A 24,475-nucleotide genomic window follows, 5' to 3' on the forward strand; every position below is an offset into this window, starting at 1 on the left:
TGTGTCTTCACGTCGTTCCCTGCCTCTTGGCGTGCCCGGTCGTGTTTCCTCGATAGCCAGCCGTGAGGTTCCCGGCTGTGAGGGGATGGGCGGGGAGGTGACCAGGCTGGGGGCCGGGCCCCGTGCCAGGTGCCGTGAGCGGGGTTCAGTCTCAAGCGAGCCCACGCCTCTGGTCCGTGCCTCCCTGGCGCCCGGCGTGGTGGCCGTGGGGCCGAGCGTCCTGGTGGGTCCCTGTCACCGCCCGCCAGCCCGGCAGCAGGTCGCAGGTGTGTTCCAGGTGGGAGCCTGGCGGGAGCCCCTAGCTGCGCCTTTCCTGTCCACATCGTGGTACAAACGTGCCTCCCTGCGTGTCCTCACTGTGTCTTCCGTGTCCACTTTTCCTGAACTTCCTGCACCCTTTGTTCTTGGCCCCGTTGCCCCCACTGGCGGACCGCAGACCGCCTGCCTGTCCCCACATCCCTGTCACTGCTCCGGTTAGGATGCCCAAGGCGCTGGGTTCCTCCAGAGCAGGACCTCAGGGTCCCCCCCGGCCTGCACGGCTCAGGCCGCGGCCACGACACTCACCTCCCGTCACAGATGGACGTTTCTCCTGTCTGTCGGGAGTGCTGCGGTGACAGGACACGTCTCGTACCAGCACTGCGCTGTTGCCCGTGACGTGGGCCTGCCGTCTTCAGTGATGGCACCCGGCGGTCAGGGCGCCCTGGCCGGGAGGCCGCCCTCCGGGACGGGGCTCGGCCATCTCTGTGCCCTGGCTGTGGACGACCGCACCGTGCCCGCTCCTGCCCTGCCCCGCCCCGTGGCAGCGGCGGCCCCGCTTGTCCCCACGGCCACCCCAACCCTGTGACCACAGTAGTCGGACCTCCTGAATGTGCTGCGTCTTGGAACCTCCCACTTAGGGAGTCTGGTGTCTGTCCCCGTGCTGAGCCGTTTACACGAGCACCGCGGTCTCACGGAGATGGCGCTCATCGTGGACGTGGCTTTGCGTGGCACATTCTCGAATTCGAGGTCTCGGTGCGGACCAACTGCACGAGATGCGGCCCCGTAAAGCTCGTACACGTGTGTGGATGCTGTTCTTTGTCCACAGGTGTTGTTGGAAGAAGCAAAAGATTTGCTCTCTGACTGGCTGGACGCCACACTGGGCAGCGACGTTACGGACAATTCTATTTTCTCCAAACTGCCCAAGTTCTGGGAAGAAGAATTCCACAGAGACATGGAAACCCTGAACGTAAGTGTCGCCAGCTGTCCTGCCCTGGCTCTCTCATCGGGGCCCGATGATCGCGATCCCGACCGTCTTCAGTCAGGTCTCAAGTGCGGGCCGCGGGCCTGCGGGCCTTCTTGGCCTGCGTTTGGTGCCGGTGCTTCCTGGAGCGTGCCGTCCGAGGCTGCCGTTCCAGAAGGAAGAGGGGCACTTGTTCTTCTCGCCCCCAGGTTCTCCCTCCGGACGTCCTGACCCGGGTGAGTGAATATGTGCCGGAGATCGTGAACTTTGTCCAGAAGATCGTGGACAACGGCTACGGGTAAGCTCGGGGCCCTCCCCGTGGGAGCACGGCATTCCAGGAAGGTTGTGCAGGGAAGGCGGCGGGGAGGGGAGCTCGTGGTGCTGTGGGGCTGCGGCCACCAAGCCCCTGGCTCCGGACGGCACAGGGCGGGGTCGTTCCTCCACGGGCCTCGAGGGCGGGCTCTGTCCCGGCCCCTGGCCTCGGCTGGCAGACGGCGGCCCTCTCGCCGCCTTGGCACGTACTTGTCACTCTGCACACGGCTGCTGGGGCTCCTTTTGTGTCCTCGTCACCTCCTCTGACGCAGACGCTGCGTAGGAGTCATGCGGGGTTGGGGCTCCCCCTGGTGACCTCGCTTCGCCCCTGCAAAGACCCCGTCTCCAAACACTGTCCCGTTCTGGGGGGGGCTACGGGCTAGCACTGACACACAGGAATTGGGGGGGACGCGGCCGAGCCCATGACCTCACCGCGGGAGCAACCGCCCCCGTGTCACGCCGACCCTCCCGGCAGCCCCGCTCCTCGGTGCCGCTGAGTCCTCAGCGTCGGGGCCGCGGCGAGGATGTGCGTGCCGTAGAGAGCACCGCCTGCGGGCTGCCGGCGAGCCCACGGCTAAGTCCGCGAGCACGGGGCCGGGCTGGCGAGCGTGGAGGCGCGGTTTCCGCCGCGTGGCGTGAGACCCCTTGTCCACGAGTCACCTCCCGGGGACGCGTGTTTCCTCGAGGCCCTCGGCCTCGGTGGCGACCCCTGGTCTGCCCTCTCGGCACCACCTGACCCGCGAAACACCGTCCGCGTCTCTGAAGTTAGCGCTGTCGGGAATCACCGATGCCCAGAAGCGTAATTGGGGGCGTGGGGTGTGCCGCGCGGGGGGAGGGGGGCGCCCTCCCCTGCGCCCCTGCCCTGGGAGATTCTGTCCCCGCCTCTCGGGCGAGACGAGGCGCCACCGAGCGGAAGGAGGAGAGCACAAGACCTGGTGTGGGGCCCGGAGTAGCACAGGCTCTCTGGAGGTGGTGGCGCCTCCCCTGTCCCCTACCTGGCACGGTCCCTGCAGGGCGACACGGGGTCGTGTGCCAGACTGAGTGCCGTGGGCGAGGCCAAGGTGAGAGAAGACAGATCATTCCGGGCTGGAATAACATGGAGGGCTGCTGAGAGGCAGAGAGCCTTGGCGGGGCCGTGCAGGCGGGTGGAAGGCGGACCGAGCGAGGGCAGGGCACCCGGGACCGCGCCGTCACCGAGGCGAGGGGCAGGGCGGGAGCTGTGTGGTCCCGGGCTGCGAGGCGGAGGGACTGCACGGGGACACGCCGTCCCGAGAGTGAGGAGTTGGCCTCCGTGACGAGGCGTGCGTGTCGGGCCCGCTCGGCCCGCACGGCGGCCGTGGTTGCGAGTAGCTACGTCACGGGGCCGCAGGACGGCCGAGGCCGCGCTGGACGTAGTGGGCAGAGCAGAGTTTTAAGAGGCCCGCGGCCCGTGCAGCCCTTTGGCTTTGCAGGTTGTCCTCCTGCGAGGCGCCCGGGCTGTCCGCGGGTCTGTCCGCCTTCCCACAGCCTGGTTCTTACTTTCCAGCTACGTTTCCAATGGGTCCGTCTACTTTGACACCGTGAAGTTCGCTTCCAGCGAGAGACACTCCTACGGGAAGCTGGTGCCCGAGGCCGTTGGGGACCAGAAAGCCCTGCAGGAAGGAGAAGGTAAACGGGGCCGGGTGAGGGGGTTCAAGCCCAGGCCTCGCCCCCGCCCCCAGCCTGCCTCACCCAGGCGCCTGGGGGCTGCGCCTTGTTGCCCAAGGACTTTGCGGGGTTTTCCGCAAGAAACAAAAAGGCGAGCGCATCCAACACCATCTCAAAAAGCGTAGCGGACCCCGGGCCTGGATCCGGAGGTTCAGGGCGGCTTGCGGGACGCCCTGCGTGCTGGTGTGGGACGCCCAGTGCCGATGTGTCACGAATATGCAGGTTGCGACCGGGTGAATGAAGGGGCAGAAGCCACTCCCCCCCCCCCCCCCCCCCCCCCAACCAGGGTCAGCAGGTGGCCCCCTTGGCATCTGAGGTCCTGCCTTTGGGAAAGTGGAAACCCCGCGGCTGTTTGGATTGAGGCCGGTTTCAGCACACCCACGCCAGAGGAAGTACGGTCCTGAGAGCTGGCCCTTATGGGTTCTGGTCGCACACAGTGAGCCGGGGGAGGAGCGGCCCTCTGTCCCGGGGGAATGGGAGACAGTGGCGAACTGGGACCCTGGTCCTTGTCAGGCGGTTGGGGTGGCGGTCACCACTTTCCGCGGGCTCAGCTCTGCGCAGCTGTCTTAAAGGTGCCCCGGGACGAGCAAGGCAGGAACGCGGGGCAAGAATTGCCAGGTCAGGTCTTTGTGGGCATGTTCTGATTCTGGGCGGCGCCTCAGAATCCCCGGTTCCTCTCTCTTTTTTTTTCTCTTTTTTAAGTTTTTTATTTGAGAGGGAAAGAGAGAGAGACAGAATGCCTCTGTGCACACACGCGAGCGGGGGCGAGGGGGCAGAGGGAGAAGAGCCTGACTTGGGGCTGGAACTCATGAACCATGAGATCGTGACCCGAACCAAATCCAAGAGTCAGACGCTCAGCCCCCTGAGCTCCCCGGCCACCCCGAGGATCGCTGAAGACATCCTGCAGAGCAAGGGAGGTCCCGTCACGATGCTGAGGCACCCGTGTCCTCAGAGGATGGTCACAGACTTGGGTGGACCGGCAGCGGGGCCCCCGCATCCCTGCGGCATCAGGGACGCACCCTGGTGTGCACGGGAGGCGCCGGGCACGCCCCACGCACGGTCGCTCAGACGGGCCGAGGCCCCCAAGACGCAGAGGGGTCGAGGTACGCGGGCAGCGGGGCTTTGTCTAGCAGACGGGCCTTCACACACGCGAATGAGGGCAGGGCCCTCCCATAAGCCCGCGTGGGACCCACGCCAGGCCGCAGGAGGAGTTACTCCTCACGAGGACCACAGCTTCTGCCCATGGCGCGCTGGGCTGGACACCCGCACTGAGGGGACGTCCGGACCTGTTTAAAGTCGCACCAGAGCCGCAGTGGAGGTCACTCTGGGTTTGAAACTGAACGGCCACAGGAGGGCCGCACGGTCCCCCCCGGCCCCCCCCCCCCCCCCCGGACTGGGGGAGCTCACGCGCCAGTTCCGGGCCGCCTGACGTGTTATGTGTAGTTGTGAAAAAACGCAGACGGCAGATGAGTGGGGCCAGCTGCCAGAAAAGCCCCGAAAGGAGCAGCAGAGCCTCAAAGAAGAGGTGCCTGAAATAGCGGTAATTGAAACAGTCAACAGCTGGTTCTTCGCAAGGATTCGCGATACAGAAAACCCGCTAGCGGGACCGATGAATAAACACAGAAGATTCGAAAATACGTCCAGACAGGGCTGCACGGGACTAGAGACGGTGGCGTCTGCGAGAGCCCGGGAGGACGGGACCGCGCCGCTCGGCCCAGCGCGGCCAGGGGCGGCGTCCAGTTGGGGGGCAGGGAGAGCCCCAGAGACGGGGGGTGCCCGCCGCGCTAGGGACCCCGCACCATCTGCCCCAGCTGCGTTCTTTTTCTTTCTGCTTTCTCTTCTTGTCTTTTCTCTTTTGTCCTTTCCAGTAACCTCTACATCCAACACGAGGCTTGAACTCACGACCCCGAGATCAAGAGCCTCGTGCTCATCCGACTGAGCCAGGCGCCCCGGGGTCTTAAATGTCACTTGTTCTTGGATCTTTTTTCCCAGGCTGACGTCAGAATCTTTGTGTTCCGGGGGCCAAAGCAGTAGATCCGACAGCGAATATAAAGGGACAAGGTGGGGTCACGCCCTCCTTCGGGGACAGTTCCGCTTCCCTGGCTGTGCTGACGGCACGAGGCCCCTCCCTGCATGGACGCTGGGATGCGGGGCTCCGGGGGAGAAGGGGCCCGGAGCCATCTCGGGGTGCGGGGCATCGGGGAGGCAGAAGGCACGAACCCGCTGTGCCTGGGGTCACTTTGGGTGCCTCAGGAGGGAGACGAGAAAGGACACCAGGAGAGTAGCAGGGGTCGTGTGACTTACTCCTCTTAAAGAGTCTAGAACAACTATCAGGTGTCCCCCAAAGTGGCATTTGGCAAAGGGTGTGGGGAGGGGTGTGTGTGAAAGGGGTCCTCTGTTACAGAACTTTCCAAAAAATTTTCTGAAAAGTCAGGTACGTTCATAGTAAGTGTGTTCGTTATCGTGAAAATTAAAAGCCTGGATGCACGCTGTCGGCTAAATACAGGCTGGCCAGAGGGGTGTCATGACAGCTCGTCACATCGTCTTTGAGCGGCTGGTGTGATGTGGTGACTGGCTCAGTGAGAAAGAGACATGAGACCGGGGTAGAGTCTGTCCTGCTGTGTGTGGATGTGTGTTTTGTTTGCAGAGACTAAAATGACCCAGAAACCTGCACACGGGGGCACCTGGAAACCGACAGTACATGTCAGCCTTCGTCTGCAACCGTGGCGTTGTTTTCCAGGTTTTCTCGTAGTTTCCAAGTATTCTACTTATAGTGCCCGTGTCGTAGGCGTCAGGTCTGTCGTAAAAATATCCTGCGCGCGCTCTCCCTCCGCTGTTCTCGGGTCGCCTGCCCTGTTGCTTGAACGGTGGCCGTCTTTGAGGTCCGCTGTGTCTGCACCTGTGGGCCCTGGGAGGAGTCTGTCGTTCCTGTTCTGCTGTTGTCCATGGGGGGGCGACAGGACCCAGGACGGGGCGGCGTGGAGACCACGCACGCACGGGGCCCGGGGACCGTGCCCCCTGCTGGCCCCGCTCACCTGGCCCCGCTGTGAGGGGGACTGGCCGCAGGCGTTCGTTCGTTCTCTCTCTCGGCAGCCGGTGGGTCCGTGGGCGCCACGGCTCCTGCGTGTGGCCCAGGGAAGTGTCCCGGGGTGATGGCGTTGTCCTTTCCCGTTGCTCCCACCACAGGCTGGCCTGCCCCTGGGGGCCCGGCCGTGACTGGCCGCGTCTTTCTCCTGGGGGGCCGCGTCTGGGAGCCCAGCTCAGCCAGGAGGAGCGGTGACGTCCCGCTTCGCCATCTATGGGGCCGAGCTGGAGGGCCAAGGAGCCGCACAGAGCGGGTTGGCTGGTTCTCAGACCTCCCAGAACCGGGAGCCGTGCGGGCCGCCGAGACGAGCCCGCCCCACCGAGGGCTGCCACCCTGCCACGGCCTCACCTCTCAGACCGGAGCCCCGTGGCTCACCCTGGCCCCGGGCCACGGCCATGAGGGGAAGGCGGGGAGGAGGGTCTGAGGAAGCGGCAGGCGTGGTCCGGTCCCGGGTGGTCGCCCTCAAACCGCGGGACAGCACCGAAGTCTTGCCGTGAAGCCGCAGCACCGGCTGAGGAAATCCGCGCAAACCAGAAGCGTCGGCCAGCCGCTCCCAGCGGGGGCCCCGCGGCGACACTGGTCCGCCCGCCGGGCAGCACCGGGTGACCCGCTTCCCTCGTGTCCGCAGGTGACCTGAGCGTCTCGGCAGACCGCCTGAGTGAGAAGCGGTCCCCCAATGACTTCGCTCTGTGGAAAGCCTCCAAGCCCGGCGAGCCGTCCTGGCCGTGCCCGTGGGGAAAGGTGGGCCCCTGGGAAGGGGTGGGGCTGCGGTGACGGCGGGACCCGGTTGCTGGCGGGGACCCAGATGCCACAGAGCCTCGTGGGCCTCGGGGCACGAGACGTCCCTTTTGGGACTCCTTCCCGGAGGATTGGACGACCTCCGTGGCCCCTCTGTCCTGGGGGCCTTTGACTCTGAGTGTTACCTGCTCCTGGAGATGAGTCTACTGTCTGATGTCCCCTGTGACAATAGTGCCCCTGGCCCAAGGCTGCGGGAGGGGGTGTAGACGTCTGCTTCTGGTCAAGTGCTGGGCGGCTCTGGGGGTTACATGAGCCTTACTTGGCCTCCACAGCCTGCCGTGGGCTCCCCTGAGTTTTTCACGTGTGGAACATAACCCCTGTTCCAGTAAGGCCCAGAGATTTGGAGGCTCATGAACACTGGGGTAACTGAAGGCCCGGATGCAGGGGGTTGGCCATCGGTCACCGGGTCATCTCGGTCCCTAGGGGCGTCCGGGATGGCACATCGAGTGCTCGGCCATGGCAAGCGCTCTCCTGGGAGCCTCGATGGACATTCACGGAGGGGGCTTCGACCTCCGGTTCCCCCACCACGACAACGAGCTGGCCCAGTCAGAGGTGGGCAGAGGCCGGGGTTGCTGTTCCAGTTGGGAGGCCTCAAGGTCTCCCTGCGGGGGAGGAAGAAGCCGAGGGCACTGCCAGCAGGGTGCTGCGTGGAGCCTGATTTCCACATCAGGGTCTTGCCGGTGGAACTTGAACCCTAGTTGTTGGGTCCGATTTCCCACCTGAACAGCCTGACCTTGGACAACAGACAGGCCTGGGGTGGTCGCGGTGGTTACCTCTTGCATTGTTGGTCCAGGGCCGTCCCTCGGGCCCCCGTTCCCCAGCCGGAAAAGGCGGCCCCCCCTGTTCTGCATTGTGGGGGGCACAGAGTGCTCACGGAGCGTGCCCCTGCCAGCAGCTGCCTCGTGTGCCCGACCCTGCCCCCTCCGCCCCCACCCCCCCGAGCAGGCCTACTTCGACAACGACTGCTGGGTCCGCTATTTCCTCCACACGGGCCACCTGACCATCGCGGGCTGCAAGATGTCCAAATCGCTCAAGAACTTCATCACCATCAAAGACGCCTTGCAGAAGCACTCAGGTAAGAACTTGGCCTCTCCCAAAGACCCGAGCGTCCCTCTTGTTGGATGCGCGACGGCGGTGGCTGCTCGGGAGGGTGGGGGGACCACTGTGCCGTCTCCTCCCCCAGCACGGCAGCTGCGGCTGGCCTTCCTCATGCACTCGTGGAAGGACACGCTGGACTACTCGAGCAACACCATGGAGTCCGCGCTTCAGTACGAGAAGTTCATGAACGTAAGTGCCCACCTCCCCCGGGGCGGGGACGCCTCGGCTCAGCCGCGGCGGGACCGCGACCGCCCCCCCTCGCCCCCGGTGGAGGACCGGAGACTGGCGAGAGCAGCCTCGCCCGGGGCCGCCCAGCCCCGTGCCCCCTTCCTGAAAGCCCTGGCGCCCGCTGGCGTCAGGAGCGCTCGTGCGTCTCGTCTCCGTGCGGCACGTTTCGCTCGGACCCGTGGCGTCGGCCGGACCAGCGTCTCAGGCTAACGCCGGGACGCGTTTCCGTCTCGAAGGAAAACCTTTACCCGTCTCGGCCGGCCCTGGGGTGCTGCCGGCGTGCCGTGGCTCCCCAGATCATACCTGAAGGAGATGTGCTTCCCTCCAACAGCCTCTCCTCGGCGCTTTCCCGGAGGGCAGAGGTTTCTAAATGCCATTAAACGGAACTTTCTGACTTTAGGAGTTTTTCTTAAATGTGAAAGACATCCTCCGAGCCCCTGTTGACATAACCGGTCGGTTTGAAAAGTGGGAAGACGAAGAGTCGGAGCTGAACAAGAGGTAGGAGGGAGACGTGCCTCTGGGGTCGGGCAGCCGTCGCCCCCGTGTGCGCCAAACCGCACCCGGGGCGCGCTGGCCCGCGGGGGTTCTTGGCAGTGTGTCCGTCGGCTGACGTTCCTGCCTCCTCTTACTCAGCTTTTACGACAAGAAGACAGCGGTGCACGAGGCCCTCTGTGACAACGTCGACACGCGCACGGTCCTGGAAGAGATGCGGGCTCTGGTCGGCCAGTGCAACCTCTACATGGCGGCCCGGAAGGCCGCGAGGAGGAAGCCCAACCGGGCTCTGCTGGGAAGCATCGCTCGGTACCTCACCCACATGCTCAAGGTAGGCGGCTCCCTGGAGGCACAGGCCGCCGTGTGCTCGCCGGGCTGTGTGCACGCAGGCGGTCAGGCCCCGGGCGGCACAGCGAATCGTGCCGTTCGGAAGCCGAGACCCGTCCCGTCCTTCGCTCCCGCTGCGCTCCTGCGCCTCAGAAAGCACCGGTGTGCAGCTGCCCTCCGTGCTCACACGTTCTGGGGTCGGCCTCCTTGCCCTTCCGGCCCCCTCTTGCCCAGTGGCCTCACCGAGAGCGGGCCGGAGAGGGCAGGGGAGGGGGGCACCCTCGGGCCTGGCATCTCCCTCCACCCAGCGAGGCCGTCTGCCCCGCCTCCCCCTACCCATCTGCAGCAGCGTGTTTCCTGGACCCGACCTCCGGCGGGCCGCCTCTCGGGACCTCTTTACACGCTCCCGCACGTCCGTTTCTCTTCCAGGTCTTTGGGGCCATAGAAGAGGAAAGCTCCCTGGGATTCCCGGTCAGAGGACCTGGGAGCAGCCTAAATGTGAGTATAAGTGCACCTGGTGCAGAGAAGCCCCCTCCCTTGGGTCACCCCGCCCCCGGGAAGCGTGCCCATCCAGAGGAGCACACTCTCACCCTCCACACCTGCTCCGTGCCTTCCTTGTTCCCCCTCCTTGGCCGAGCCTGTGGACATTTGGAGACCCACGTTAGGTCCCACCTGCGCTGGACCTTCTGGACTGAGCCCCGGGTCATGCCTGGGCCTGGCTGGGAGAATTGAGCAGTCAGCTACCCCAGTGCGTGTGCAGGAGCAGCCAGGGCCTTGCTCCCGGCCGTTTGTCAGGGAACCGCGCTGCCGTGCTGTGTGAGGTGGTCCCGGGAGAGCAGGCTAGCTGGGACGGTCTCTGAAGAAGCCACAGCCACACGGCCCGGGTTCACAGGCGCTCACGTCCTTGCTCATGTGGATCAGATCCCACGCTGGTCCGCGCGTCTTGATGGGGAGAAGGTTCAGCAGAAGCAGCTCGTGTCACCCTTGTGGCCGGGAGCCGCTGCGTGGTGACCTGGTGACCGACTCTTCTGGAGTGTGTGCCTTCGGGCTCATGTCAGAACTGCTTCCACGCCCCACCCCTGCCCGGGAATGATCCCTGTGGTTTGATTGGAATGTGTGTGTAGATACTTAAATATAACTTAAATGAAAACAGGAACCAAGTACAGGGCGGAAGGGCAAAACCTCTTTAAGATGGTTTCGTGATAGCGGCTGGTGTGAAAACTCTGTACTTCAGGGGAGCTCGGAGGTGTTTCCCCGAGAATTGACTTAAGAAGGCCCGTCTGAGCCTCGAGCCTTCATCGTTTTTGGCGCTTTTCAGAAAAGGAAACCTACAAGCTGCTTTGTTCTCTTGTGTCAGCGATACCAGATTTTTATTTCCCAGGGGAAAAAAAAAAAACTTCCTACATCAGAGACCATCGGCTTTCGAACTTAAAAATACTTCTTTTTTTAAAGTTTTTGGTGTTTGTTTATTTTTTTTTTTTTTTGAGAGAGAGAGAGAGAGAGAGAGAGAGAGAGGGAGCGCACGAGCAGGGGAGGGGCAGACACGGAATCCGAAGCAGGCTCCAGGCTCCGAGCCGTCAGCCCAGAGCCCGACGCGGGGCTCGAACCCACGAGCCGCGAGATCATGACCTGAGCGGAAGTGGGACGCCTCACCGACTGAGCCACCCAGGCGCCCCTTAAAGATACTTCCAAATGCGGTGGTGGGGTGGGAGCCTTTCCAGGTGACCTCAGCGGGCCCCTTGGGATAAGCAGCCCCGGGGAACGAGCCAGGTGAGCTGCCAGAGGCCACAGGGCCGGGCCTTGAAGGGTGTGCACCTGCCCCAAACCTGAGTTGTTGAGGGAGCAGGGAGGACCGCTGGGGCCCGCCTCCTCCAGACGCACCGCCAGGCGTGCTGGCTGAGGCCCCTGCCCCTCTGCCCCGAGGCTCACCACAGCTGCCTCAGCCTGGTGGAGATCGAGACCTAAACCCCACAAGCCCGGCCCCTCCCCTGCAGGACGGCCACGCCCCAGCCCGGGTGCGGGAATGGGCCCGGGGAGGCCTAGCCCGCTTCTGCGTTTACTGGTCATTGCTTGGGTTACCGAGCCGCCGGATGACTTAATGAGGAGGCAGGGAGAGACCTTGCTTAAAAGCCTGCTAGAAAAATAGGAAAGCTGTAACAGAAAGGGTTTTTATAAAATCACTGTTTCTTCGGTTCGGGTTCTGCCGTCGTCGGCTTCCCTTCCTCGGCGGGCTTTGCGTTCCGTGGCCGCCTCCGTGGTGCTGCGGGGAGTGCGCCGTGGAGCGGGTGCGAGCGCGTGTGGATGGTGGATGGTGGACGGTTCTCAGAGGCGCTGGTTGGCCTCACACGGGAGCGCGTGTGGCCGCAGGTCCCAGCCCGGGGGGACGGCGGCGGCCTCTCCGAAGGCAGCCCATCTTGAAGACTCACCTGGGTCGAACCGTCTCGCCGTGAACACGGGTGTTTCTTAACAAGCGTGTGTCTGGCCTGGGACGGAGCTGCTCCCTCGAGTGGTTGAGCGGTGCGGCTTGTGGAGCCCGGCCGGCCGGACTGGAGGGGAGGCTCTCTGCCGGGCCCTGGCTCCCGCCGTCCGCACGGGGCCCCGGTCGTGGTAGCGGCGCCACGGGCAGTGTGCAGGCGGCCCAGCTCCGCAGCGCGTGCTGAAGCCCGTCCTCAAGTACGGGCCGAGCTGGTCTCTGAGCGAAATCCTTCTCTCCTCAGCTCGAGTCCACGGTCATGCCCTACCTGCAGGTGTTGTCGGACTTCCGAGAAGGCGTGCGGAAGATCGCCCGAGAGCAGAAAGGTGAGGTTCCTCCTGGCCCGGCGGGGGCGAGCTCGGGGGTTAGCGCGGCGCCCCCCAGTCGTGACAGCCACGTCGTCTCTAGCTCCCAAGTGTCCCCGCGGGGCAGGACAGCCGGGTGAGGGCGGAGCCTCCCGGGAGCTGCCAGGCCGGGACGCCTCTCCGCCCTTGCCGAATCGGCGGCCAGGGGCTGCCAGGCTGAGCTCACACTCGCCTGCCTGGCTCAAGGCTCGGCATTTTACGGAGTGGAAAGGTAAGTGGGAAGGTTTGAGCCTTGCCAGGGTCATGCTGGACTCACTCACCGGAGATGCCACCTGTCCCCTCTTGTGCTGTGCTCCCTCCCCAGGCCTTTCTGTGCTGGGAAGTCCCACCTGGAGCTCATCTGGCCGCCACCCCCGCAGAGCGGGTCCCGGCAGGGTGTCCTGCGGGTGGAGCGGGCAGAGGGCCCAGCGGCGTGGCCTGGCCGGGGAGCCTCTGGAGGAAGCAGCACCGTGAAGAGGAATGAGCAGGCCTGGGCCTGTGCCGGGGAGGGCAGAGCAAGAGGGCGGGAGGGCCCCCCCCAGCCGAGGCCACGGGCCCCTCGGGGAGGAGCCGGGATCTGACGGTGCTTCTGTGGGGAGCAGAGGGCTTTAGGCCGGGGCCGTGGCGTTTGGACCAGTTGAATAAGCAGGGTCCTCTGTCTCTAACACCTGGCCCTCACGCCGTTTTAAGGCAGCTGAAAAACGGGTGGACGTTCAGGTCCTGTGCTGACTTGTCCAACAGCATTGACAGTGCTGGTGTCTCGGGTTTGGGGGTGACTGTTGTCGGGGGGCCGCGCAGCCTGGGCATTTCTGCTCCCCCCTCCCCCCGGCTGTACGGCATCCTTCCTGGCAGGTTCTGGGGAACCAGGGCCATGGGAGGCTGAGCACAGCAGCCCTGACCAGCCACGTCCCTGCTCAGGCCCTGAGAGCGGTGCCCGTCGACCAGCTTGGGGGACGGTTCGGTGTTGCTTTTCCTCGGCCGCTTCTCTGCTCTGTTACGTTTGTTGCTCTGGTAGATGGACAAGGCCAAGTGGCCAGTCAGGAGGGGGGTCGTTGTGTGTATGCTATATTGCTTTCCCCACCTGCTGCGCTGTGCGACCCTAAGGCTCAGGTGGCTAGAGAGGTCATCCTACCCGAGGCGATGACCTGGGACGCACAGACCTGGGGCCCTGCGGATAGGGAACCGTCCGTGAGCCAGAGACCCGGGGCCTGTGGACCTCGGTCCGCAGATGGGGAAAGCCTTCCGGGCCGAAGGCGGCATCACCCTTGTCCCTACCCCATCTCCCTCCCGACCCGACAGCAGCAGCAAGCGCTGAGTTTTTGTTTGTCGAGCACCTTGGGCTGGCCGTGGAGACAGAGCGAGAGGCTCAGGGCAGGTCCCGGTTCATTCACTCAGCCAAGTCTCCCAGGTCCAGGCGCTCGCCTGACACAGGAGTAGGAGACAGTTTCCCCAGTAAAGGGCCAGAGCTCAGCCCTGGCCAGGAGGGATGGGGTGTGGGGGTGTCTGACCAGGAGAGGCTTGGGAAATTGGGAAGTCACAGGAGCAGGGATGTGCCTGTGGTCAGAGCTCGGCGGGGGGCCCGGGGTGGGGGTGGGGGAGACAAGAGCCGTTTCCCCTTTGTGTTTTCATTCTTGGTAAAAGGTGCAGAACGTAAAATTTATTGTCTTAACCACGTGCAGGTGCTCCGCTCAGGGGCATTAGGCACATTCCTGCTGTTATGCACCCGTCCCCACCATCCTCTCCAGAACCTTCCATGCTCCCAAACTGACCCTCTGTCCCATTAAGCGCTAACCTCCGTCCTCTGTGCCGGCCGTGGTGCCCACCGTTGCACCTTCGCTCTCTATGAACTTGGTCCCTCTGGGGACCTCATACGCGTAGAATCCTCAGCACTTGTGCCTCGGTGACAGCACATATCACCCGGTGTCATTGACGTCTTCCAGGTCCATCTGTGTCCCAACAGATGCCACGGCGTCAGAGTCTCCCTCCTTTTTGAGGCTGGGTAATACCCCGTGTGTGCTTGTCACATCGTGTTCATTCGCTCGTCCTTCGGGGGATTCCCACGGCCCTTTGTGTCCCCTCCCGAGCCCTGCCTGTTCCGTGCCCGCTGTTTTCCTCCTGCCTTCAGCCCCGACGGACACCCCCTTCCTGTGGGCCCGGGCTCCGTGGACTCTGAGCCCCATGCCAGGAGGGGCCCGCGAGGGAGGTGCTGGTAGGGGTCTTGGCTCTGGGTTCGCACCGGGGGCGGTGGGGCTATCTCTTTGGGTTCATACAAAATGCTTCTGAGCTGTTGCTCATTCACGGAGGACTGCGACGGAAACCCTCTTTTTCTAGAATCTGCTGCTGTCGGAGCCCCTTGGAGTGGACAGGGCCGCGAGGTCCTTGTGGCTGGCACACTTGGCTGGGGTGCCCCGGGCTGTACCCAGGGAGGCCCGTCTTTTCTGGGCCCTCGAGTGGCTGTGGGGCTGTCTCCTCCCTGGAAGAGCGGTGCCGGGGTCCGAGCCTATGTGGTCGCACCCTTGGGAGCGGCTCTCCTGCGTCTGCCCTGCCGCTCAGGGCTCAGGGCAGCCTCTGCTGTCCCAAGTCATGGCCCCGCCCTCCCTGCGCCCCTTCTCCACATGACAGCCCTGCCCAGTCCGGGTCCCGCCCCAGCCCCAGGCTCGGCAGCCAGGCTGCAGCTCGCCCCGGAGCCCCAGCTCCGCTCTGGGGACGTTGCAGGCAGTGCAGCGGGGCCTCTCCCGGAGTCCCGGCCGTCGTGCTGTCTGCACCCTGTCCTCCCGCCTGTCCCCAGCCACCCCGGAGGCAAGGCCCCTCTGTGCTTCTCTTATAAGGTCATGTTAGCTGTGGAGACCTGGTGCTTCCAGACGTTTAGTTTAAGAATGGTTTATCGAGGGGCGCCTGGGTGACCCAGTCTGTTGGGCGTCCGACTCTTGATTTCGGCTCAGGCCGTGACCTTAGGGTCGTGGGATCGAGGCCCCGTTGGGCCCTGTGCTGAGTGTGGAGCCTGCTTGGGATCCTCTGTCACCGTCTCTGTCTGTGCCCCTCTCCTCGACTTGCACACTCTCTAAAATTACAAAAAAAAACCATTTTTTTCTTTAAAGAACGCTTTATCGAACTCCTCAAAAGTATCCAACCAGACTTTTCCTGTTTTTTAAGAATAAAAAAACTTAGGCAAACTTCACACGAGTAAACCCAGCTGACGTTAAAGTGAACGAGTCCGCTGGCGTTTCGCGCTTCCTGAGTCGTGCAGCCGTGCTCGGCCTCCTTCTGGTTCCCGCACGTTCCCACCGGCCGCAGGAGCAGCCGTGATCCGTGAGCCCCCGGCCCCCACCAGCCTGCCTTCTGTCCCCGTGGCCTGGGGTGGCCTGGGCCCCGCACGCCCGTCGGCCACGGAGGCTTCTTTTGCCTCACGGAGGGTCCCCCGCGTTGCGGCGTGTGTGGGGCTGCGTTCCTCGTGCGGGCGGGACGGAACGCCCCCGAGTGCACACGCCACGCCGTGTCTGTTCCGCTGCTGGCAGACTTCCGGGCTGTTCCCACCTCGTGGCTGCTCGGGACACGCGGGTACAAGCGTCTGGGTTGGGGACGGACCTTGGAGTGGAGTCGTGGCGGTCCCGTGGCTGCTGCACGTGTGACTTTGTAAGAACCACCAAGCTGTCCCGCAGCGGCTGCGCGGTTTCCTGTTCCCGCCAGCCGTGGGGGGGGGGGGGGGGGGGGGCGTTCCGATGTCTCATCGCGGCCACTCGTTGCCCCTGGCTGTACGAAGGCGATGGCCACCCTCCAGCCCTCCTAGCAGGGGAGGGGCCCTCTCACGGGCACAGTTCCCCGACGACACTTGTCGACCACCTTTCCCCGGGCTTCTCGGCCACCTGTGCATCTTCTCTGGGGGGGGGGGTGGGGGGGGTGGGGAGGGGTCCCTTCCGACCCTGCGCCCCCGTGCCTCTCATTGGGCTGTTCGTCTTACCTTGGCGACTTGTGGGACCCCGGGGCCTCGTCAGCACGTGACTCAGAAGAGGGTGGAGGAGAAAGCCAGCCGGCGGGGGGGTGGGGGGGGGGGTCCGAGCTGTGTGCACAGGGCAGGTCTCGCGTGGGGGTGATGGCCGCTGTCCTCAGCTCTGCGGAGCCCCCCCCCCCCCCCCCCCCCGGGCGGCTGGTGGCGGTGAGCGCGGGCCCTGGCTTGCTCCCCTTCCAGGTCCGGTCAGCTTGGCTCAGCGCCCGGCCCGGGGTCCGCCGTCCTCACGGTGCCAGGACAGGGCAAGGGCCAGGGCAGGGAGCGAGCGTAAAGGGTGGCGTTCCATCAGCCGTGCCGGGGAGGCTGAAAGGGCTTTTCTCCAGACGGCATCTGGAAGAGGGAATCTGCCCCGGGGGTGGCTGTGCTCGTGGGCAGGGGCCTCGGAAGTCCTCTGAGACCACAGAACCGCCGCCCGTGCGTCACCTGTCCTTTTGGCAGTGCGCGAGCCCGTGGGCCAGGGTCAGGGCGGCAGAGAGGGACGAGGCGGAGTGCGAGTGCAGGGTGTGGGCACGCCGGGCCGGCACGGGGGCAGGGGCAGGGGTGGGGGGCGGCACGCGGTTTCCCGCACAGGTGCTCTCACGGGGGCGCGGCCAGGGCACGCAGAACCGCTTGGGCCCCGGGGTGCCGGCGGGTGCCGGGGGAGGGCGGCGGACTCGGCAGACGCCGGCCGCGGTGCATCCGCGAGACGAGGCCGGGCCCCGGCACGCCTGTCCCGACACCGGAAGACCCTCGTTCTGTGGTCTGTGACCGTTAGACCTTTCCGAGACAGACGTGCCCGTAGCAGCCCAGCTCCCGCGCTGATTTCCGCAGGTGCGGGCTGGGCCAGCCCGGGACTTGGTGGGCGCGGCGGCTGGGCCAGGCGGCCTTCTGGGAGCGTGAGCCGATCCGGTCTGGGACCTGGCTGTGAACGACAGAGTGTCCCGGCGCCACCAGACCCTGTGAGCTCTCAGGGATGGCGGCACGTGCCCGCTTCACGGACGTGAACGTCGGCCCCGCCTGGCAGGCGGCTGGTCCCAGGTACCGGCCGACCTGCGGGGCTGTCACTGCGGCTGAATGTCCTTCATGGAGGTCAGGTCCTCACGGCGGAGCTCCTGAGCGAGGTGCTCTTCTCCCCCAAGGCAGACGGACTGTTTCTCCCTGCCGCCTCATCCCCGGCACTGAGCCTCCTGGAACAGGGCCTCTCTGGCCGCCGGGCTCGCCCTGCGACCACTGCCGCAGAGCCGTAAAGGCCGCCGTCCCCGGCCTGGAGGGAGCGAGCCTGTGGTCATTGGCTCTGCCTCTGGGACTCGCAGAGACTGACACGGAGGTTTGAGAACATCTGAACCCGCAGGGACTGTCCACTGAGGTCTGAAGGCCACGTCGGTGGCCGCCTCACCCCTGCCCACTCCGTCTGCTGGGTCGGGGTGTGTGTGCTCTTTCTTCGGGGCGTCACTTCAAAGCCAGTGGGACGGCGGGCTCTGTACCTCCTCCTGGACTTCCCGGGCCCTCTGCTCACTCTGGCCCACGCCTGGGGGTGGGCTGAGGCCTGGCCGGGAGCGGCGTGCCCGCAGTGGAGCTGGTGCTCGAGGCAGGGTCACCCGCACCTGTGCCTGTCCCCCAGGCCTCTGGCCCTCCCGCACCCCTCGGCTGGGCCTCCCGCATCGCTGAGAATGCCGGCAGCTCTGGGGTCCGCCCCAACCTCCAGACCCGTTTCCGGCTCTTGGCTGGTGGGGGCTTGGAATCTTGCGGAGTCCCGAGGACGTGTGGAGGGCGGGGGAGCGTGTGGACGGGAACACGTTTCACCACGAGAACGAGGGGGAAATGGGGGAGCTGGGGGAGCCTAGACTCGTCACCGCTGGGCCTGCCCTGGGCCTGACTGCGATGTGAAGAGTGCAAGGAGCCTTTGCAGGACGTGCGGGTGGCCTTGGGTCCCTGGGTCCTGGAGTGTGGAATATGGGGCCGGGCTGCAGGGGCTCAGCACTCCCGGATGCCTTCCCAGTTGGCCAGGTGCTTGGGGTGGTTTATTTTTTTTCTTGTGTTTTGTTTTGTTTTGTTTTAATATTTAAGAGAGAGAGAGAGTGAGAGAATGAGCGAGCAGGGGAGGGGCAGGGAGAGGGAGACACAGAATCAGAAGCAGGCTCCGGGGTCCGAGCTGTCAGCACAGATCCTGACGCGGGGCTCGAACCCACGAACCGTGAGATCCTGACCTGGGCTGAAGTCAGACGCTTAACTGACTGAGCCCCCCCCCCCCCCCCCCCCCCCGGCGGCCCTGACCTTGCCCTGCTCAGAGTCCCTGGGACCAGTCCGTGTGTGTCTTCAGACAGCACCTGCCTCTGATCGGCGTCCTAGGGCAGGGCACAGACCGTGGCCACTCTTGGCAGTGGCCCCGTTCGTGCCCAGGCCTGGGCTCCCTCCGTGGCGCTCAGGAAGGCGCCCGTCCGCCGCGTCCTGGGCACGCCTCGTGTCTGGTCTGACTGAGCTGCTGTCTTTGTCCATAGTCCCTGAAGTCCTGCAGCTCAGCGACGCCCTGCGGGACGACGTCCTGCCCGAGCTCGGGGTGCGGCTCGAAGATCACGAAGGTGGGTCCCCCTGGCTGCTTCTGGGGACCCGTCGTAAGGAGCTTCGGGGGTGGTGGGTGGGCAGGAGGGAAGGAGGCTTGGGGGGGGGCTGTTTTTTAAAAAGTTCTGGGACAGGGTCAGAGGACGCTGGGGTTTTACGTGAGGAGGGGTCCCGGAGTGGTGCCCCCGTGGCCCCTGGGGGCCGGCCTTGTAGATCTGTGGTTGTGGCCGTCCAGGACACCTCCTGTGTTTGACGGGCGTTTCGGCGGCTAGGCCACCGGCCACCCCTGCTTGTTGTCTGTCACTCGGGAGACAGCCTATGGGATTGTCCTCCGGTTTCACTGTGTGTCTTCCGACTTTGTGGGGGTTTGGGCTTGACTTTTGGCAGATTATTAGATTTTAAACACTGAGGGGGCCTGTCCTGTCTTACGACCTCTGGGCTTTCCGTCACGAGCGGCAAGGCCTTCCCGTGTCAGTTAACATTGAGGCCGTTGAAGCGAGCGGCGAGGGGGCGCGTGGGCGGCGTGGAGGCCGGGCCCCGTCTCACAGACTTGGCTTTTCAGGGCTGCCGACCGTGGTCAAGCTGGGGGACAGAGAGACCTTGCTGAAGGAGAGAGAGGAGAAGAGACGGGTGAGTGGTGCTGGAGCCGCTGCGGACTTACGGGGACACGAGACGAGCGGCGTTCGTGTGCTCTGTGCTGTGCCAGCTCCTGTGCTAAGGCCCCGTGGCTGCGAGTGTCAGGGGGAGACCTAATTGCGTGTGACCGCCGGGCGATCCAGTGACGGGAAGGTCTGCCTTCTAAGGAAGGACCCTCTTCTTAAAAAGCTCCTCCCGGGGTTTGAGGGAGAATAGGTCCCTTTCAGTAAAGCGCAGCTGACATGTTGGGCTGTACCTGGCCCTACGGAAGTGCTGTCCCCTTGGTCCCTGAGGTGGGACCCGCCAGTCACCCCTCCATCTGCCCAGGAAGCGGGGGGGGGGGGGGGCGGGTGCAGGGGGGGGGGCGGGCGCGCGGTTCACGGGGCGAGGAGCCAGGGCAGGTCCCCGATAGCTGGCCTCCCCGATCCTCCCGTGTCCGCCCCGTCCCGTGGCCCAGCCTTGTGTCCCATCCCTGCGGGCTGGGCCGGGAAGCAGACACGTCAGCCTACCGCTCTGCTCCGCTGGCGCTCTGCCCGTGCAGGTGCTCGTGGGGCACAGAGGCAGACGGCGGCTCTGCTGAGGGCGGCAGGGGGGCGGCCCTGCCTGCTGCTGCTCGCGCTCGCCGCGGCCCCAGGTGCAGCTTCCCGTAGTGCCACTGCCCGCTGCACCGGCCCTCCCCTGACCTCGCCCCGTCCCACGGTTGTCTGCCCGGGACTCCCCCCCCCCGCCCCCCGCTTCTCTCTGGCCCCACGCTTGCCTTTACCCAGCCGCCCGCCTGAGAACCCCAGATTCCAAGACGGTATCATGACTCAACTCCCCACACCTGCTCTTCCCTCCTATCGGCGGTGGCACAGCCGGGGCCCTGCGCCTGTCCTCACGAGCACCACCCGACACCCGGGCCCGGGGACCCCCTCCCCGCCCCTGCTCCCAGGCCGCCCCCCCCTCGGCCCTGCGCTGACGCAGGCTACGGGTGGGGGTGGGCTTCCGGCCTCCACCTGTCTCCTGCAGGCCCCTTCCCTGGCCCAGGCCCTGTGTCCTGGCACCTGCTGCCCTGTACCTCCCCGCCCCCCACCCTCTCTGGGCCCTCGCGATGCTGTCCCCGCTCACCCATCCGACAGAGCCCCCCAGCCGGGCTCGCTGCTCTGCTCCTGCCTTCGTGCCAGCCGCACCCCGGACCTTGTCACGTGTGCTGGTTCGAGGCCCCTGGGCATCACCCCGCGGGGAATGAACTAGGGCTCCCCGCTCCCTCCGTGGGTTGGGCCAGGTCACAGTCCAGGCAGTGGGGGGTGGCGGGCACTTGCTTTATTCCGCCTCCCACCCCCAGAGGCCCTGGGGCAGACTTGGCTCATGGGGCCCCTGCTGTCCCCTAGGTTGAAGAAGAGAAGAGGAAGAAGAAAGAGGGGGCCGCCAGGAAAAAACAGGAACAAGAGGTACCACGTGCCGTCTGTGTGGGGCCCGGGCTCTCCTGGGAGGAAGTGCACACTTTGACCCCGAGCCCTGCTCTCTGTGCCTCCCTGGGCCCAGCCGGGCCCACCCTGGCCTGCGCCCGCGCCCACCAGCGGCACCCTCCCGGGTTCCCGCTGCTGTGATCGTTCGGAACGAGCTTCTCGACGTTCCGTAGAAAAACCGTGAAGCTCGGTCAGTGTTGGGTTGTCCCTCTTTTGACTCACTCCGCCCCGCCTTCTGTCGCTCTCTGAACCCGGGGCTGGGCGGGGGTGATGCGAGGTCACGCCTTTCCCCTCGTGGGCTCGGCTGTGGTGACGGAGGGTCTGTGTTGCAGGCGGCGAAACTGGCCAAGATGAAGATCTCACCCAGCGAGATGTTCTTGTCAGAGACTGACAAATACTCCAAGTTTGATGAAAACGTAAGGAGCCCATTTTTGTCTTTTCAGAACCTCGTTGGGCTCCTAAACGGTGGGGATCTCCAGCCTCGGGCGAGCGGCTATTCTGCCTGGGGCTCAGTCCGGGGGAGGTGCTATCCGGGGTCAGTGCCTGTGGCCCCTCGAGTCTCCCCGCCGTGGCGGCGGCCGCACTGAGTCGTGGCCTGGCTAAACCCAGACAAGGTGTCGCTCCCGAGCCGGCCGGGAACGCGACTCAGGAGGAGAGGGCGCCGTCCCCAGGGCTCCTCCTTCCGACGGGGCTCGGCTGCCTTGCCGCTAGACCCTTGGGTCTTCCTTACTGGTTCTTACGCTTGGGCCGGTCCCATCAGGACTGAGCCACGCTGCCTCCAGAGGGAACAGTGGCCCTCGCCCCAGACCGGCCTCTCGGTGACTGGGGTTGGTGCGCCGTGGCGGGTACCCGCCCAGGCGCGTCCTAGCTCGCGTCTGTGAGCCCGGGAGCGGGAGTCAGGTGCGTGCAGGTGACCCCCCGTGCCCTCCGTCCCCAGGGTCTGCCCACACATGACAGCGAGGGCAAAGAGCTGAGCAAAGGGCAAGCCAAGAAGCTGAAGAAGCTTTTGGAAGCTCAGGAGAGGCTCCACAAGGAGTACCTGCAAATGGTTCAAAACGGAAGCTTCAAATGAAACAGCAGGGGACTCAGTTTTCACACCAAGCCGTCGGTGGCCTGACGGCTTTCTCTCTGCGCCCTTAGTGACACTGCCCCACGCTCGATGATGTTTACAGCGGCCCTCGGGTCCCAAATTGAGAATTGTGTTCACCTGCCGGCGCCGGCCCTGAGACTCTGTAATAAACTTTTGCAGACAGCGGGGCTGCGCGTCCTCTGTCTCTGGGGTGCTTGCTCAGCAGGGCACGACTTGGCCGCGCCACTCAGCCGGGAAATCTCTCCCCCTGCAGATCGCTATCGGCTGACCTCTGCGCGCCGGTGCATTTGGAGGTATTTAAGCGGGAGAAAGGCAGGCTCAGACCGGCGAGGCCGCTGACACCCACACAAAGGCCGCTCGGTCGGCCCCGCTCGTTCTGCTGAGCAAACACACCGCCACGGCTCCGACCGCTGTCCCGCGCTCCGGGGGCAGCGAAGGGCTGGCTCAGCAGGGCGGGCCCCGGCCGCTGCCCGGATCCCGAAGCTGGCCGCGGAGATAAGGGGGTGGGGCGGGGAGGGCAGCCGTTTGTCGCCAGGTCCCAGCCGGGGGGAGGGGGGCAGAGCATCCCCGGCAGAACCCTGTCGCGGACGGTGCGGGCGGAGTCGGCTCAGCTCGGCTGCACACCTGCCGAGGCTGGGCACCTGCTCGGACCCGAGGGTGGTCGGTGCCGGGTGGTCAGGTCGGGAGACACCGTCTCACGCAGCACTGACGGCAGCACCAGGCACCGTGGCCCCCGTGGGGGAGTTCGGGGACGTCTGCGTGTAGGCCCCCTCAGCCCTTGCGCCTGGGGCCCCGCTGTGGGAAACCCGGAGAGACGCTCTCGCGCGTGCCGATGTGTGTGTGCCCCCCGCCGCAGCGTCCCCCGGGCACCCGGTGCTCCTCGGGGGCACCGCAGCCACGGGGAGCACGGTGCTTCCGTGAGTATGAGAGCTGCCCTGATATGGAGGCACTGGGCCCTCCCACCTTGTACACATCTTACATGCAAGCAAAATTGAACCAGAAAGAAAAGGCCCCAAGACAAAGTGAAACAAACTCGTTCCCGTTGTCTCCTGCCACCAAACTGCCCCAGAACTTGGTGGCTGAAAACAGCAGTCACCTCGTCACCATCTCTGGTGCTTCTGGGTTGGCCGGCCCACGGCAAGAGCAGGAACTGCCAAGCCAACCCTCTTCCCAGAGGCGAACAGCCCAAGGGCCTGGGATGGGGGCAGGGGGGCCGCTCACGATGAAAACGTCGCAAGGGCAGAGATGGGGCCTTCCGGAAACGGGTGTGAGATGGAACCCAACATTCCTTCGGGGCTCTTGGGAAGCCTCTTGGATCCCCAAAGCCTGTGGTCCAGGGTGGGGTGGTGCCTTCAGGCACAAGCCCCCACATACTGGGAGCCCTTTCAAGCTGAAGTGCTGAGACCGGGAGTTCACTGTCCCTGGGTGGCCGGTGGGACTGGGTGTCTTGGCCCAGGGACTGGAAGGGTGAGGGCAGATCCCTGAGGGGAGGTGGGCAGTCGCAGGCCGCCTCCCAGGCCCTCCAGCACCGGGCTGGGCCTCAGCCCCTCAGCCCTGACACCGACTGGAGGCTCCAGAAACTCAAGGGCCAGGAGCAGTTGCCCCGCTGAGAAGCAGAGGGAGACCGCCCTGCAGGGGCCGTTCCTGATAGATGGCCAGCTGGCCCGGGAAGGGCGGGTTTTCCAGGAGAGACGTACAGGGTTGAGTAGTATCCCCCCGACCCCCGCTTCCGAATTCACGTCCACCCGGAACTCCGAAACGGAACTTATTTGGAAAAATCAGATTTTGCAGGTGTAATGAGTTAGATTAAGATGAGGTGATGCCGGAGTCGGGTGGGCCCTGAGCGCAACATGGATGGTGTCTTTATAAGAGGAGAGGCCCAGACACAGAGAGAAGGCCACGTGACGACAGGAGTGACCCGGCCACGAGTCCAGGGCCACCCGGAGCCCCCAGCAGCTGGAAGTGGCAGGGAGGGTCCTCCCCTAGAGCCTCTGGAGGGAGCGCGGCCCTGCCCACACCTGGATTTCAGACTTCTGTCCAGAACCGGGAGAGAAAACACGTCTGTGTTTAAGCCACGCAGTTCAGGGCACTTGGTGGTGGCAGGCCCCGGGAAACCACCAGACCATCCATTCTTGTACCTTGTTCTCTGTAACAGAGAAACACGTTTACTGTGACAGTGTTTCATCTAAGTAAATCCATTCATGGGCATAATGGGGGACAAGAGGTAGCCACAGGGCAGGCAGGTGAAGAATGTTGCCTAATTTCACAACAGACACACAGGACGTTTTGCGTGTTCCAAAGAGCCACTCCCCACGAGGTCAAGCGTATGGGACTCTTACTCCCATTTCTGCTGGGGAACCGGAGACCCAGTGCCCGAGATCTGAGAACAGGTCAGAGCCAGGCAGAATGCTTGGGATGGCAGGGTTGCTTGGTGTCACTCTGAGCCTGGAGCCCTGCCTGCCGCTCTCCCTAGCAGGTGACAACAGAGTACATCCTGCCCCACGCATTACCCCCGCCTCCAGATCTCTGCCATGCAAATGTGTGCACCTGCCCAGGGCTCACCTCCCGTGGGGATCTCACATGCCATCTTTAGGGACAAGAGCCACCCTGAGCTATGCGTAGGTCCTGGAATGCACTGTGCAGACAGGGCCTTCCTTGCTGGCCCACTCTTACTGGCTCTCAGGTATGGGCTGGG

The 24,475-nt window shown here is 64.8% G+C and overlaps 1 protein-coding gene across 4 annotated transcripts in view; it reads left to right on the forward strand.

Annotated features, from left to right (window-relative positions):
- CARS1 (cysteinyl-tRNA synthetase 1) overlaps window positions 1–21,942 on the forward strand; it is a 44,681-nt gene extending 22,739 nt beyond the window's left edge. For 2 of the 4 annotated variants that reach the window (XM_058690005.1, XM_058690008.1), the window contains 16 exons: window positions 1,085–1,225; window positions 1,429–1,517; window positions 3,057–3,178; window positions 6,931–7,043; window positions 7,524–7,652; window positions 8,046–8,175; window positions 8,284–8,387; window positions 8,827–8,924; window positions 9,060–9,249; window positions 9,675–9,743; window positions 11,963–12,044; window positions 18,546–18,626; window positions 19,169–19,236; window positions 20,613–20,672; window positions 21,023–21,106; window positions 21,628–21,942. In XM_058690005.1, coding sequence (XP_058545988.1) covers window positions 1,085–1,225; window positions 1,429–1,517; window positions 3,057–3,178; window positions 6,931–7,043; window positions 7,524–7,652; window positions 8,046–8,175; window positions 8,284–8,387; window positions 8,827–8,924; window positions 9,060–9,249; window positions 9,675–9,743; window positions 11,963–12,044; window positions 18,546–18,626; window positions 19,169–19,236; window positions 20,613–20,672; window positions 21,023–21,106; window positions 21,628–21,762 — 1,695 coding nt within the window. In that variant the 3' untranslated portion in view covers window positions 21,763–21,942. Of the gene's footprint in view, window positions 1–1,084; window positions 1,226–1,428; window positions 1,518–3,056; window positions 3,179–6,930; window positions 7,044–7,523; window positions 7,653–8,045; window positions 8,176–8,283; window positions 8,388–8,826; window positions 8,925–9,059; window positions 9,250–9,674; window positions 9,744–11,962; window positions 12,045–16,878; window positions 18,302–18,545; window positions 18,627–19,168; window positions 19,237–20,612; window positions 20,673–21,022; window positions 21,107–21,627 lie in introns of those variants that run through there. The other 2 variants (XM_058690007.1, XM_058690006.1) reach the window with 2 other exon arrangements.
- The last annotated feature ends 2,533 nt before the right edge of the window (window positions 21,943–24,475 follow it).

The sequence above is a fragment of the Neofelis nebulosa genome, chromosome 10 (assembly GCF_028018385.1).
Source record: "Neofelis nebulosa isolate mNeoNeb1 chromosome 10, mNeoNeb1.pri, whole genome shotgun sequence".
NCBI classification, from domain to species: Eukaryota; Metazoa; Chordata; class Mammalia; order Carnivora; family Felidae; genus Neofelis; species Neofelis nebulosa.